The sequence below is a fragment of the Nyctibius grandis genome, chromosome 16, assembly GCF_013368605.1.
Source record: "Nyctibius grandis isolate bNycGra1 chromosome 16, bNycGra1.pri, whole genome shotgun sequence".
Taxonomy (NCBI): domain Eukaryota; kingdom Metazoa; phylum Chordata; class Aves; order Nyctibiiformes; family Nyctibiidae; genus Nyctibius; species Nyctibius grandis.
The window spans coordinates 4,078,936-4,092,199 of NC_090673.1; the positions used below are offsets into that span (position 1 = coordinate 4,078,936).

General features: G+C 55.0%; 1 protein-coding gene across 1 annotated transcript; it reads left to right on the plus strand.

The window, feature by feature from the left end:
• Positions 1-10,860: 10,860 nt before the first annotated feature.
• Positions 10,861-11,514, plus strand: FAM163B (family with sequence similarity 163 member B). Its single transcript, XM_068414176.1, has 2 exons — positions 10,861-10,953; positions 11,125-11,514. Exons 1-2 carry the CDS (start codon positions 10,861-10,863, stop codon positions 11,512-11,514), a joined length of 483 nt encoding a protein of 160 aa, XP_068270277.1.
• The last annotated feature ends 1,750 nt before the right edge of the window (positions 11,515-13,264 follow it).

Consider the following 13,264-nt stretch of genomic DNA (forward strand, 5'->3'; position numbering starts at 1 on the left):
GAAAAATCTCACCGGACCTTAAATATTTAAATTGATTGACAGTGGCTCTCCTGTGATTCAAATAACTGCTGTGATTTGGCTCCGCTGTATGTAGAAAGCATCCGCAGAACAACAGCGTGCATATTGTCACTGTGGTTAACACAATATACGTGAGTTACATAGCAAGATGTGATGCCTTTTGTGACAATCCAAGCTGAACTCCCCGCCCTGGGGAGAAAATATAGTATCAAGGCTGCCAAAGGCTCAGTTTTGAGCAAGCGCTGCGGTGCCCCGGCTGTGGGAGGGTGGCCTGGGAAACGCACGGCCTCGCTGTTGGGGATCCCTCCCTGTCTCCTCTGCAAGCCAGCATGAGCAGGGATTTACAGAGATGCAATTTGTAAGGCTCTCATGGGGAAGGGAAAGGAGGTGTCTCGGTTTGATTGGTGTCGCCTGCTGGGTAGCTAAGCCCTGGCAAGATTAGTGATGGGATCTGGGGAAAAATAGCCATGCTGCGAGAGTGGGAGTGGAGCTGGGAGGGGACGGGTAATAAGTGTTGATTTGGGTTTGCTGTTAGGTGAATTTTGTGGTTTAATTGTTATATTACACAGAGGAGGGGCTGGGGGAATAATTCACGCTTTTATGTCTGTCCTATGGGTTTCCTTTGCAAATAGGGAAAGGCAAAAACCTGCGTGGTTTGGCCGCTGCCTGTGGCTCTGCCAAGAGTGTGCCCCTGGCAGGGAGTGGGACCAGCCCCCTCTTCCCCACCCAAGTGCATTAAGGCACTCGAAAGGTGTTTCTCAAACCCTTCCAGGTGACCTCTCCAATCCAGCCGTCACCAAAGCCATTTTCTTACTGATATAAAGACAAGCATAATATTTATGCAATTAATATTAGACACTTCCAGCTTACTTTTTCGGATACGCAACAGTTCAGCATTACTGACTTCTCAAGAGTTATTTCTGATTCTCATGGTAGCTCGTGGGAGCAGATTCAGCCCACAGAAAGTAGGGTTTTCTTGGTTGCACATATTTTCCCTTGTATTTCTGGCATTACATCTTTGTTTTTGTTGTATTTTTTTTTAAAAAAAAAACAACATAGGTTCTAGAAAACACAAGGCTGTGATACTGGTTTCTGAGAAAACAAGCCAGTGCTTATCTTACTTGCTTTCAGGATACCTTTGTAAACATCGTGTTATATTGTTGAACGTTAGGATTAGTAGACAAAAGGTTGGTCTTTTTTTTAAAGTTCTGTCTGACTTGACTGGTAGCACCTGCATTTTGATGGGCTCTGGTCTGCTAACCAGGCACAGGGCAGTGAAGAGGCTCATGTTTGCAGACCTGGGTTTTGTAAGGTGTAAACTTCTCCATTAAGCAGGTTTCTGTGTGGTTCCCCATTGAGGCGGGCTGGTAGTGAAGTGCTTGTTGTGGTACTAGAGCATCAGCGAGGCCAGGGTGATGTCCGCATAGCTCAGAAAACCAGCGTGGGTTCAGTGAAAGGTTTTGCTGCTTTGGTTGTGGGTTCTCAGTTCATCACAACTGCGAGGTTAGCTCCGGGGCAGGAAGCGTTATTTAACAGTACAACGTACCTGCTGCCCAACGGGTTCAAGCGAAGAGAGCTCACCGTGCAAGAGAAGAAAGGTGAAACTCAGCTGAGATTCGGAGGGTGGAGTGGGGCAGCACTGGTGTTTGTGTCTCCTCCTGCTTTCCGGGGTGGATGGAGGCATTTCTGCATGCACATCCCTGGGGGGTTACGTGATCTGACCCCCGGGGCTGCGGGAAGCACAGCCCGTCCCACAGCGAGCACAGTTGCTGGCTGTACCCTGGCCTGTCCACCCTTCAGCCAGGCCAAGAAAGGGCTCAGATGCTCAGGGGTGATTCAGAGCACTGGCCCAAGGCTTGGCTTTCAAAGAGAAGGTATGTGGCATTTTCTGGTCCTTTGAGGTGCCGCGAGTCAGGTGTTGTTTAAGCAAGGAAGGCAGAAGCTGCAGCCTGCTTGGGAAGATGCCGGCACTGATCTGCTGTGAACACGGGGAGTGCGGAGCATCAAACGCCAGCAGAAGCGCTGGGAGCTCCCTGCCCCACCAGCCTCACCTGCCTCAGTTTCCCTGTGCCATTCGGTGGCATTGCTTTGGCTCCTGGGGATGGCGAGAGGATGGGAAAGCACGAGCCCCCACATCGCGCCCAGGGGCCTCTCCAGCATCAGGGAGTCATTTCAAAGACAGGGCTCGCATCGTCCTGGTGCTGACGCTAGGCAAAAAGATCCATCACTTGTGTTTTGTTTTCTGAAAGATGCTGTCCCTGGGAACAGTCAATATTTCAAACATTTGATCCCAGTGGCTCTGTTAAGCCCACGTGGTTTTGAGTAGAGCAATTTGTGTGAAGGTTTTCTCTGCTTCTTTATTCACCTAATGATGGTTTTCAGCTGAGCTGCATGAATTACTCTGTCTTTTCTGCTTTTTTGCTTATGATTCTGTTGTTGTGGTTTCTTTTTTTTTCCTCTGGGTTAAATCTTCCCCTCTCTCATCTCCCAGGAAAAGCTGTAACAGAATTAAGGTGAGGAAAAAAGGAGAATTTACTGGAACCGGTTCAGCGTAAGTTGCCAAGAATCTGAAAATTACCCTCTCAGACGGTCTGTATTAACTCTCCTGATGCAGCAATGATAAATCCTTATTAAAAAGGATAACAGAAGGAGATTTTATTGCCTGTAGGAAAACTCCTGGTCACAAGCAATGAGGAAGCTCCTTCCCTCCCCACCCACAAACGCCCCGTACAGGCGATGGGTCGGGCAGGGCAGGGAGCGTGGTGCTGGCAGCAGCCTCATGTGCCAGTCTGTAACATTTGTGCCTTATTTCCAAAATCACTGAGCTCTCGCTCTCTCCTCTCCACTTCTTTATTCATGCACCGTGCTGCCTTGCTGGGCTGGAGTGGGAAAAACACTCCGCTTGCTTCTCATCACACGGGTTGAACCGGAGCCTTTGCCAGAGCAATGTAAAGCTGTAGCTATGGAAACTCCTTACCCTGTTTTGTGATTTTTTTTTTTTAAAGGCATGAACATTTATCTCTTTGGAGATCCCAAGTGGGGCTGCTGATGTCTGAATGGTTGCTCAGGCAGCCACGAGTGCTCATCCCTGGGAGATGCTGGGTAGTCGCAGCCAGCATCCAGGGAGTCACCCAGTGACACACAGCAGCAGGAGCTGGAAGCACAGACCCAGGTCACACTGCAGGAGTTTGTGTCACAAGGGCAGAGGAGCGGGGACTGATGAGGAATAAGCGGGTTGCATGGAGGGCTGGAGCCCAGGGCATGTGGCCTTTTAGGATGTGGCTGTAGAGTTTTACAGAGGGTCGGAAGGGCAGAGCAAAGGGAACATACCCTGCTTTAGCCCAGGAGATGCTGAAGTGTCTGCAAACTCTTTCCCTTATCCCTTTGGGACAGGGACAGCGGCACCTTCGGGATGGCCCCAGGGGCACTGGAAGGGGACGTTCCCAAGGGCAGCGCACACGCTGTGCAGGTGATCCAGGGTTTCCCCCCTCCTTCCCCAGCAGCACTGCCGCACTCTGTTTAGCATTTGCAGTCATGTAAATCCGTGCCTGGAGTAGTGCTCAGTGAGCCTCGATACCACTTCCATGAGCTGTGCAAATATTATTTTTCATTAGGCGTGATTTGGTTGTATTAAAAGACATTATTGCCTCATTATTGCCGAGCACATATCCCCTCTCGCACGCTGCTGGGGCAGGCATCCCCTAGATCGATGCTGAAAATTCAGACGGCTTACTCAGTGCCCACCTCTGTTCTGAAAACTAATAGTGGTAACTGGTGGAAGGGGATCCCTAATTATCCCATGAACTTCTGCTCTTTTTAAGCTTCAGGAAAACACGAAATTTGGAGTGGCTGTTGCTGTATGATGTACTTCCCAAGTAGCCTGGGCTGCCTGTGCTGGGTTTCGTAGCTGATGAGCTTGCTCTGGCAGTGCCGCTGCGAGCAGGGACGCCTGCAGGGGTATGGATGCGGCGTGTCCTCAGCATAGGGAAAAAACTTACACAGCTTATCAAAAAAGCAGTGGCTTTTCTAGGAGTTTTTGGGCTGCCGTGCAATATTTAACAAAACATTTTGAATTATAAAATTCTTTTTTTTAATGATATATAATATCGTTATTGTATGTTGTTATATTGGAGGATAGTAAGAGCAGGCAGAAGGAGCAGGTTGCAGTGACATTTGATCGTTGCCGTTCCCCATCTCAACCCGACCATCGGCACTGCTCTGGGAGCGTTTCTGGGTGAGCTGAGAACGGGCACAGAGCCCTCCAGTCCCCTGGAGGAGCTTATTGTGGGTTGTGATTGATGCAGATACGGCGGATACATCCCCATATCGGTCATCTTGCATTAGCCTGATGTATCTCCAGGCTTAACTCTCACGGCCAGGGCACTGAAACCAGCACAAGAGAGCACTGAGCTGGTGTCTGTGGGTGGGGAGGGCTCTCTCGCACCCCAGCTCTCGTCCCCTTCCCATGGCCGTGGCGTTGTCCTCCATCCCTCGGCCATTCCTAGGCACCCCGTGAGCCCCGGTCCCCAGCATGGCCTGTCCCAGCCCTGCCCAGGCCGTGCAGCGCGGGAGCGTGGAGGTGGTCAGGATCCTGTTCTGCAGAGCTCAGCACCATGCCAGCAATGTCCTGTCTGCTGAATAATTTATCAGACGCTGTGTATAGATTGCCTTTGAAATGTGGTGTTTCAGATCTGGACATCAGTGAGATCTTAAGTGTCGGGGTCTGTCCCAGCACGTAGGAGGGCTGGGGGTGCGTTACTGGGAGCTCAGCTGAACCGTTGGCTGTAATTCAGCTCTGTAAGGGTGTCGGTGGCCTCTGCAAAGGGCTTCAAACCAGGTAACGGCTCTGAGGCCACCAGGAGGGACCATGCAGGTGGGTGTGAAATGTTTTGCTCCCCATTCTGGTTTGTCATTTAAAAGCCCACAGCAGTGTTACAGCTCACGAGTGCCAGCCCAGACCTGTCTGGGGTCTCCAAGCCATCTCCAGCACCCAGGAGAACCCATCTGCTCTGGATGAGCCTGGGAAATTGTGAGTAGCATTCTCCAAACAGGGGACAGCAGGGAGTTAAGCACCCTCTGCTCATAAAATGTTCAAAAGAAACATGGAGTGTGGGATGCCTGGAGATACAGGGGGGTCCCACTTGGGAAGTGCTTGTGCTGAGATGGATTCAATGCATTGAAGCATTGATTGATGAGACATGTCTCTTCTTGTCCTTGTGCTGAGGAGCGCTCAGATGGTCTTGTCGAAGCGATGGGTCCGCAGGCACCGAGCCCCCCGCGCCCCTTCCCAGCCCACCCGTGGCCAAGCCTGGCTGTTTAAATCCCCGCTGTTTACGCTGAGCATCGAGCCCGCGGGCCAGGAGCACTGCCGTCAGGAGGAAGGGAGAGAAAGCAAACAAAAGTGATGCAGGCCTTCTGCCTGAAGTGTTTTTCAGATGGAAAGCCACGTTCTCCGCCTGTGTTTCTGGCAGCTGCCCTGTCCGCTGGCTCCGTAAATGCAAAGTCTTCTGCTGGCGCGCTGCCCGGCTCTTCCTGGCCGCCCGGCTCTTATTCATTGACTGGGTAGGATTACAGGAACTGGGGGAAATGCAGAAATAAGGCTGCATTTGCCACCAAACTGATTTTTGGCTTCTAACTTGTTTGCTGCTTTCCCACCTCGCAGGCCGGTGGCTGCTGGCCGGGCAGTGGCTTTCCTTCGTGCCGATGCTCGCCGGGGTTGACCCATGGGCAGAGCCATGGCACTGGTGGGGGCAACAAGGGAGTGTAAGCCAGGCTCACCCTGAAACTTTGGAGCATCAAGGGCTCAGATCCAGCCTCCTCTGCCCCGGCCCGTTTATTATAGTGTGATTTCTTGTTACTCTGGGCCAAGGTCCTGGGCTGCGAGTGCTGCGTGCACCCAGCTCCGGGGTGGAAGGCAGCAGCAGCAGCAAGATCCATCAGCTCAGGGAAGCAGCATCTCGGACCGCTGGCACCACTCGTGTGCTTTCCTGTTTCCCAGGCCTCTTGCTGAGCCCTTTTCCTTTCTTCTGAAGCAGGGCTTGGCCAGGAGTATCAGCATCAGGGTTTGTTATGCATGGATGAGCTGGGAAATGGCTGCATTGCCCACCCAGGACAAGACTTATGGAGCTCATGACCCTCCACCACAGAGGGTCAGACTCATGCTCCCCCCGTACACAGCTGCTTAACCCCCAGAGTCCACGTAGGACTTTTAATCTTCCCAACCTGAACGTCCTCCCCACTGAGGTCCCTCCCTTCGGTCTTCTCCCTGGAGCAACTCAAACAAGCTGACCCACTCGTGGTGCTTGGAGGAGGGTCAGCACCGGCAGCATGGGGACCCTGCCCGGGGGGGCTGTGCTGGCGTGCAGGGTCGCTCCCCCCTCGGAGGCCGTTCCCGGGTGCGGGAGGACACCCACGCACGGCAGCGGGGCTCGGCCAAGCACACAGTGTGGCCAGGGATGTGCTAGTGCGGAGCCAAGCCAAGGCAGGGAGATGTTACTTCAGGACACGGCGCTGGCCTCCTCCGCTCCCCGGGAAGGGTGGGGTGGGTTTTTTTTTTTTTCCTTTTTTCTCTCCTTTTTCCATCTTGGTCATTTGGAAGCACAGGGTAGAGCTGACCCCTGCTCCCCTCCGCACACGAGACCGCCGTTGGGATCAGCAGAAGGGCTAGGCCAGAGGTCTCATGCAGGAGGTTTGAGCCGAGTGTCCCTCGAGCGTGGGGTGTTTCTGGCTGTGTGTTTATTCCTGTGTGTTTATTACAGTGGGGGTCCAAGCTCCCACCTGCTCCGGTGCTGGGGTACCAGGCGTGAGCAATCCTGCCAGCACTCACATCTGTGCTGCCAGTTGTTTCGTACCTCTTTTGGCTGCTTTGTTTAAATCTCCAGCCTCTGGAGTCAGGTGAAGAAGGGCAATTCCCAACTTCCTTGTTAAACAGAGGGCTGTGCTGCTTCTGGCTGCAGAAGAAGCAGGTCCCAGGGCTGCTGGGGGATGCAGGCAGTGCTACGGTAGGACAAACCGTGGGCTATGGCTCTTTGCAGGTAAGACACAGTCTCCTCGTGCAGGCACAGTTTCAGTGGGACCAGGCCTCCCTTTTTTTAGTGCTTGCTGTGACAGCACTTCCAGCTAGTGCAAAAAAGGCTTTGGGTGACTGTGTTGCCCTGGGGATGAGAGTAGGGATGGGATGGGATGGGATGGGATGGGATGGGATGGGATGGGATGGGATGGGATGGGATGGGATGGGAGCCCCATTCATTTAAAGGTCTGGCCTGAGGATTTTTCTTAACACCTGCAAATCCTAGAAGCTGGCTTAACTGGACACTTAAGGGTCTCTTAAAGAAACCTTGCCGTGATCTCCTTAGCAGTCCCCAGGTCTCCCTCTCCCACAGCTTGGGCAGGCAGGGTCAGGCCAGTCCACAGGAGCTGGCCGTGGCTGGAGCGCTCCAGCACCTGGAGCTCAGCATGTCGGAGCCCCAGTCAGGCAGCTGTTAGCTGGATCCCTCGGATGGGCTGAGCTCAGCCCCCACGGCTGCTCTGCGCCTTCCTCCCACGCAGGCTCCCGCGGGGCTCTGCCTGCGCAGCCGTCTGCCCCGTGTCCGCAGAGCCGGCCCGGAGCGAGGCGCAGCTGTGAGCAGCCTCTCCCTGCACCCAGCACTCTCGGCGGTCCAGGGGCCGGTTCAGGATGCTGGCGGGTGGTGACTAGCGATGATTTCTAATTCCCCCCTTCTCCTTTCTGCATTGTCAAGTGCAATTCTGTGCTGTCCTGTTCTCTGTTGCTGGTGGGAAGCTTCCCCCAACCCCCTCTCCAGCCCCCTGCGTTGGGCTGCAGCACGTTGGGAAGGTCCATCAGTCCCTCGTGGCAGTGCCCAAGCGAAGCGGGGAGCAGAGGATGACACAGACCTGGCTCCTAGTGAGCAACGCGACCTCAAAGCCACGTCCTCAGCCACGGGAGGGACGTGCAGGGGGTGTCAGCAAGGAAAGGAGCCACCAGTCCGGGGCTGGAACTGGTGGGAGCTCTGCTTGTGTCCTCTCCAGGCTGCAAGGAACAGAAAAGGCCATTTTCTCGCACCCTGGGACTTCCCAGCCGCTGCAGGGCTGCAGGGACGGTGCTGCTGTAGCTGCAGTAATAGATGTCCTGGCAAAAGCAGGCGAGCGGCACAGGATTGTGTCTAAAACCGAAGAGCTCATCCAGGAGCAGCCTGTAGCAGCCGTGCAGTGAGGTGTCTTCGGTTTGTTGCAGCACGACTTGTCCTTTGTGCTCTGGGAAAGTAAAGCAGGGTGCTAGGGAAGGGAGAGCGTTGCGCCCAAGCTGCTGTCTGCCCACAGTAGCCTCGAGAAGCACCATCCCCTGTCACCCCTGCGGCTCTGGGACCGCTTTCCTACAGCAAAGGGGTCCTGGGCTGGGGGCAAACAGCCTGTGCAGAGTTAACATCCCCCCGCAGCCCCTTCCCTGCTGGCTGGCAGCGATGGAGGACGTGCTGGGGGCTGGATTTGGATGGGACTGGGGGGGATTCAGGCATCCTCGGTAGCTCGAGGGCTCCTAACGTTACCGAAGGGCAAGGAAGGAGCCAAGAGACCATCTGCTGGGCCCACATCTCTCGGTGCCTGCGTTCCTAATACCAGGGCTCCTGCATACTTTCTCCAAGACCACAGCAGAGCTGCAAAGCACTTCCTTTTACCAGGATATTTATTACTAAATATATGAATCTGGGAGCCTGCGGAGCGTGAAATTAGGAACAAATGTATAAAGGAGGTCTAGACAGGAATTGTTCTGCTTATGGGCCTCCACACGCTCTGCTTTCCTCCCCCTTTGCATGCTGGAGGGTTTAATGCTTCCAGGTATGCAGCTTTAATCAGGCAAGTATGTTATGGGAGGAAAAAAAGAGCAAAACGCAAATGGCCTTGCTCTGGATGGAGCGGTGGCTGGACAGAAACCATGAACATTGCCTCTGCATGGCCCTCGCTGTCCCCCGTGTTCGGTGACTGTTTAATTGACTGGCGAGGAACCCGGGAGCCCTCCCTGCCCGAGCCCTGCCTGCCACCTTCCACCTTGGGCTGGCAAGGAGCTTGCTGAGATGCCGATCCTCTCTTGTGGGAGCAGCACAGGACTCACAGCCGGCTCTGCCACACCAGCTCACGCGCCCACAGCACCCGGGGCAGCCCGAGGTCTGCAGCCAACTGCCTCCATCCTTCTTTAAATAAGAACCAAAGATTTTAAATCAGTAATGCATTCTTCTCAAAACCCTCCCCTGACTGTGTTCCTCCCCAGAGTGTTTTGCCCGAGGAATGAGGGCAGGATTTGGCCCGGCGCTCGCCCCATGGCTGTGTGTCGTTATAAATTCCCTTCCCTCCTACAGCGCTGCTCAGCAGCAACATAAAATGTGATACTGCTTTATCCATTCAGCACTTACCCAACTTTAGCAGGACGTTAAGCGCCTGAAAAATATGCCACAGATTTATTTTCTTTGGAAGCGGGTTCACTCCCTGACAGATACGGTTGCTTTTCCTCGGGTGCTGAAGTAATTTGGGGCTGAGGTGGCTGGTTTTTTGTTTTAACCTGATAGCGTGAGCTGTAGGCCAGCTTTGTTAAAGTGCTCGTAGAGTAGGTGGTCAGGCTACGATTTCTCTCTTGATTTATGTCGCTTCTCCTGTTCCCAGCCCAACACTCGCAGCACCGAAGGGCTGCTGGAGCTTTAGCTGCAGAGCGATGCTGGTGTCAGTGGGGCTGTCTGCAGGGCTGCTTGCAGGTGTGTGCAGGCAGAGACGTGTCTCCTCAGCGTCCTTTTTCGTGGCAAAGAGCTTGGTCTTATTCTGTGCAGGATGGAGAGAAATTCAAGCCGTTCCGTGAGCTCTCGGAGCAGAGATGCTCGGAGCAGGACCCGTGCTGGGGCTTGTGCGTGATGCACAGCATGTGCCTTCGGGGTGAGCCCAGCAGTGCCAGGGGCAGGGACCTTCCACCGCTACCTGGTCTGTGCCAGCACCCAGAGTCCTCTAAGGGGCACTCCAGGGAGAGGAGGGTGCTGGTGGGACCCCAAAATGCAAGCGTGGGGCCAAGCTGAGCCATGGCATCTCCATGACGTCCAGAGCTCGTGGTCCCAGCTGTGGTGTTTGCTGTGGTGGGGATGAACAGCTCACCCGAGGCTGGCAGGAGCATCATCCTGGGGTGCCCCTGCAGCCCCCCAATGCTGTGGCTTGGCAAGGAGCTCGGTGCCTCCTGCAGCGGGCAGACCCAGCCCGCAGCCCAGCTCGCTGCTCGGGGAGGGGAGAGCGCCTGTCCCTGCCGTCATTAAAGGCTCACTTAGCAGCTCCAGTTATTCTAAATTAAAATACCACATTGTTTTCATGGGGGAAATGGATTATAGGCTCAGAGAAAAATGTGTGCAGTTCAGAAATCCTTACTGCAAAGCTCCTTCTCCCATCACCGAAGCTCTCTGCTACCAGGCAGGAGCCAGGAGGGTGCCCTGAGTGCCACGGGTACGGGGCAGAAGGTTTTATTTCCCTTGGGTCCCCCCTCCCGCATGCAGAACAGCCCAGTGTGACCCCAGAGCTGCTGCTCACTAAATCTCTCACCCACTGCATGAAGCTTTCTTTATCCCCCTGCACCTGCAAGATGGCATTTAGGGGGGGGACAGGGACTCCCTGATGGCTTTCACAGGCACCCAGTGCCAGGGTCTGGCCAGATCCTGCCCATCGCCTCCCACAGAGCCCTCCTTGTTTCTAGCCCCCGGCAAATGGGGGTGAGCTGAGGGTTTGGGGATGCTCTGCCTCGTGCATCGCCCAGCGCCAGCCTCACCCCGGCCCCCACCCCGTGTGCTCGCTTTTGCAGGCTGTTAATGGAGAAGAGGGCGGATGACAGCCGGGACCGTGGTCATCACAGGTGGAATATTAGCGACTGTCATTTTACTTTGTATCATCGCCGTCCTCTGCTACTGTAGGCTCCAGGTAAGGCTGAGGGGGACGCGGCCCCATGGGGAGGGGAGCCCGTGGGCAGCCCGGCATCCCCTGCCCACCAGTCCCCAGGGCTGGTGTGGACGGAGCAGCCCCGTGGTGACGGGGTGGGTGGTTTGGGGATGCTGGCTGAGCCCCGGCCCCGCGGGGGCCATCCCATTTCAGTACTACTGCTGCAAGAAGGATGAGTCCGAGGAGGACGAGGAGGAGCCCGACTTCGCCGTGCACTCCCACATCCCGCCACTCCACTGCAACCGCAACGTAGTGCTGACCAACGGCCCGTCCCTCTACGCCTCGTCGCCCTTCGGCAAGAAGCCAGCCCCGAGCCGGCCCGGCTGCCCCGGCTGCGCGCCCTACGAGCCCCCCACCTTCTTCCTGCAGGAGCCCCCCGAGGAGCTGCACAACGGGGGCGACCGGGTGAGCTACCAGACAGTGAGCCAGGAGGATCTGGAGCTGCCGGTGAGCGTGGCCAACCTGCAGGCACTCAACCCCAACCGGCTCTCGGCCATGCGGGAAGCTTTCTCCCGCAGCCGCAGCATAAGCACCGATGTGTGAGGCGCTGGCTGCCCGCCCAGCCCTGAGCATCGCATCGCACCTCGCTGCTGCCGTTAACAGCGGGGAGAACTTTTTGGAATTCATGGAAGAGTTTTGAAAAAAAGAAAAAAAAAAAAATGTATTTCTACATTCTGTGGGCAGAGACGGGCTAAATGGTGATAAAAAGGGGTAGCAAAAAACCAAACCCAAGAGGGGAGCACGGGGGAGGACGGCTGCAGCTGGGACACAAGGTTTTCTAGCACTGCGTGGCATTTTTTTTTTCTTTTATAAAGAGGATTTTGATATTGTGCATCCTTTTATACAAAGTAAACGTCCCCGCCCCCTCCTCAACATTCGGCTGGAGCGTGGAGTGATGACAAGCCAGTAACAGAGCACATGGCTGGCTGCAGAATGGCTTGTGCTGGAAGTCGGCAGGCATCTGCTGCCATGTCGGGGGGGCACGCTGCAGCCAGCGGCTCCTGGCCCTAGTGTGCACACACAGGCACCCCCCTCCATTGTCCCATAGCAAAGCAGGGCTGCTATTGCCCACCCTCCTGCCACCCCCCCCTCTGCCCCACTCCATACCACAGCTCTGTGTGCACAGCCCTGCCCTATTCCCAGGCCATGGCACTCCTCAAGTTGGTCATTTATTCCTGGGTGACAGTCGTGATGCCCTCAGGGTTAGGATGGCCGGTGGGTGCAATGCCTGGCCCTGCCTCTGGAGCCCCCAGAGCAACCTCACACCCCTCCCATGGAGCTGGACTGGGCGGGGGGGGGTTGCAAATCCATTGGAAATAACACACAGCGCAATTTTGGATGGAGGAACACACCTGTAGCTGCCCCCTCTGAATAATCAGCATCCCTGCTCCAAATAATGCCGTATGCGACTTTGGAGCGAGGGCTGGGTGAGCAAGAGCGTGACCATGTGCCCCCCCCCCCCCTGCATGCACATTTTTACATGCATTTATGGTTGTTTTTTTTTAAAAAAAAAAGCCATGACACTTTCCCCCCATCCAGGATTGTGTCAAAACACTTTAGATTTAGGCAAAGCCATCTCTTTTGCATTTAGCATCGAGCTGTTTCCCACGGCTGGGCAGCGGCACCAGCTCTGCCCCAGCTCCGCCGGCACTGACCGTGCTGCAAAGGAGCCCGTGGGGTAACTTGGTGCATCGGGAGCAGGAATCACACGTGTCACAGTGGTGCCTGTGTGGGGACTCTCATGCTCTGGTCTCTCCTGGCTGCCTCCGTTCCTCCCCTCCACCCTTGAAATACTCCCCCTTTGCCTGCCCACACACCCTCCTTCTCCTGGATTGTGCGTTATCCAGGTTAAAAGCATCACGCTGGACATGCTAAAGACACGATGGGAAGGAAGAGCCGTTGCTTCAGCCCCCTCGGCTCACAGACACCGTCCGCAGCCCAGCCGGGTATTTCACTTTTAACCACGTGGGTTTTTAATTCCACAGGAAATCTTTTGAAGTACGAGTCAGTCTTTGTAAATGAGTATCTTTGACTTTCTTGGGGGGTTCTGTTTGGGGTGGGGGGGCTGGGTTTGGTTTCGTACATGTTTAATATCCTGGGCTCCGCCCCTGCGGTGCCACATCCCGGGGAGCAGGACACGTCTGCGGCCACGCTCCTGTGTACAGTTCTCACCGGGGTTTGTTTCCATGCATCAAGTCCTCCTCTTTGCATCTCTCGTGACCGTACCTCTCTTGCCAGCCTTCTTTTTTCCTTCCCATGTAGTTTGGAAACCAAGCAAACGGTTGGCTTACAC

Bases quoted from the DNA above. Each gene is read 5' to 3' on its own strand.
- FAM163B (XM_068414176.1), top strand. From the start codon at position 10,861: ATGACAGCCGGGACCGTGGTCATCACAGGTGGAATATTAGCGACTGTC. The intron at 10,954-11,124 runs GTAAGGCTGAGG...ATCCCATTTCAG, and splicing joins TCTGCTACTGTAGGCTCCAG to TACTACTGCTGCAAGAAGGA.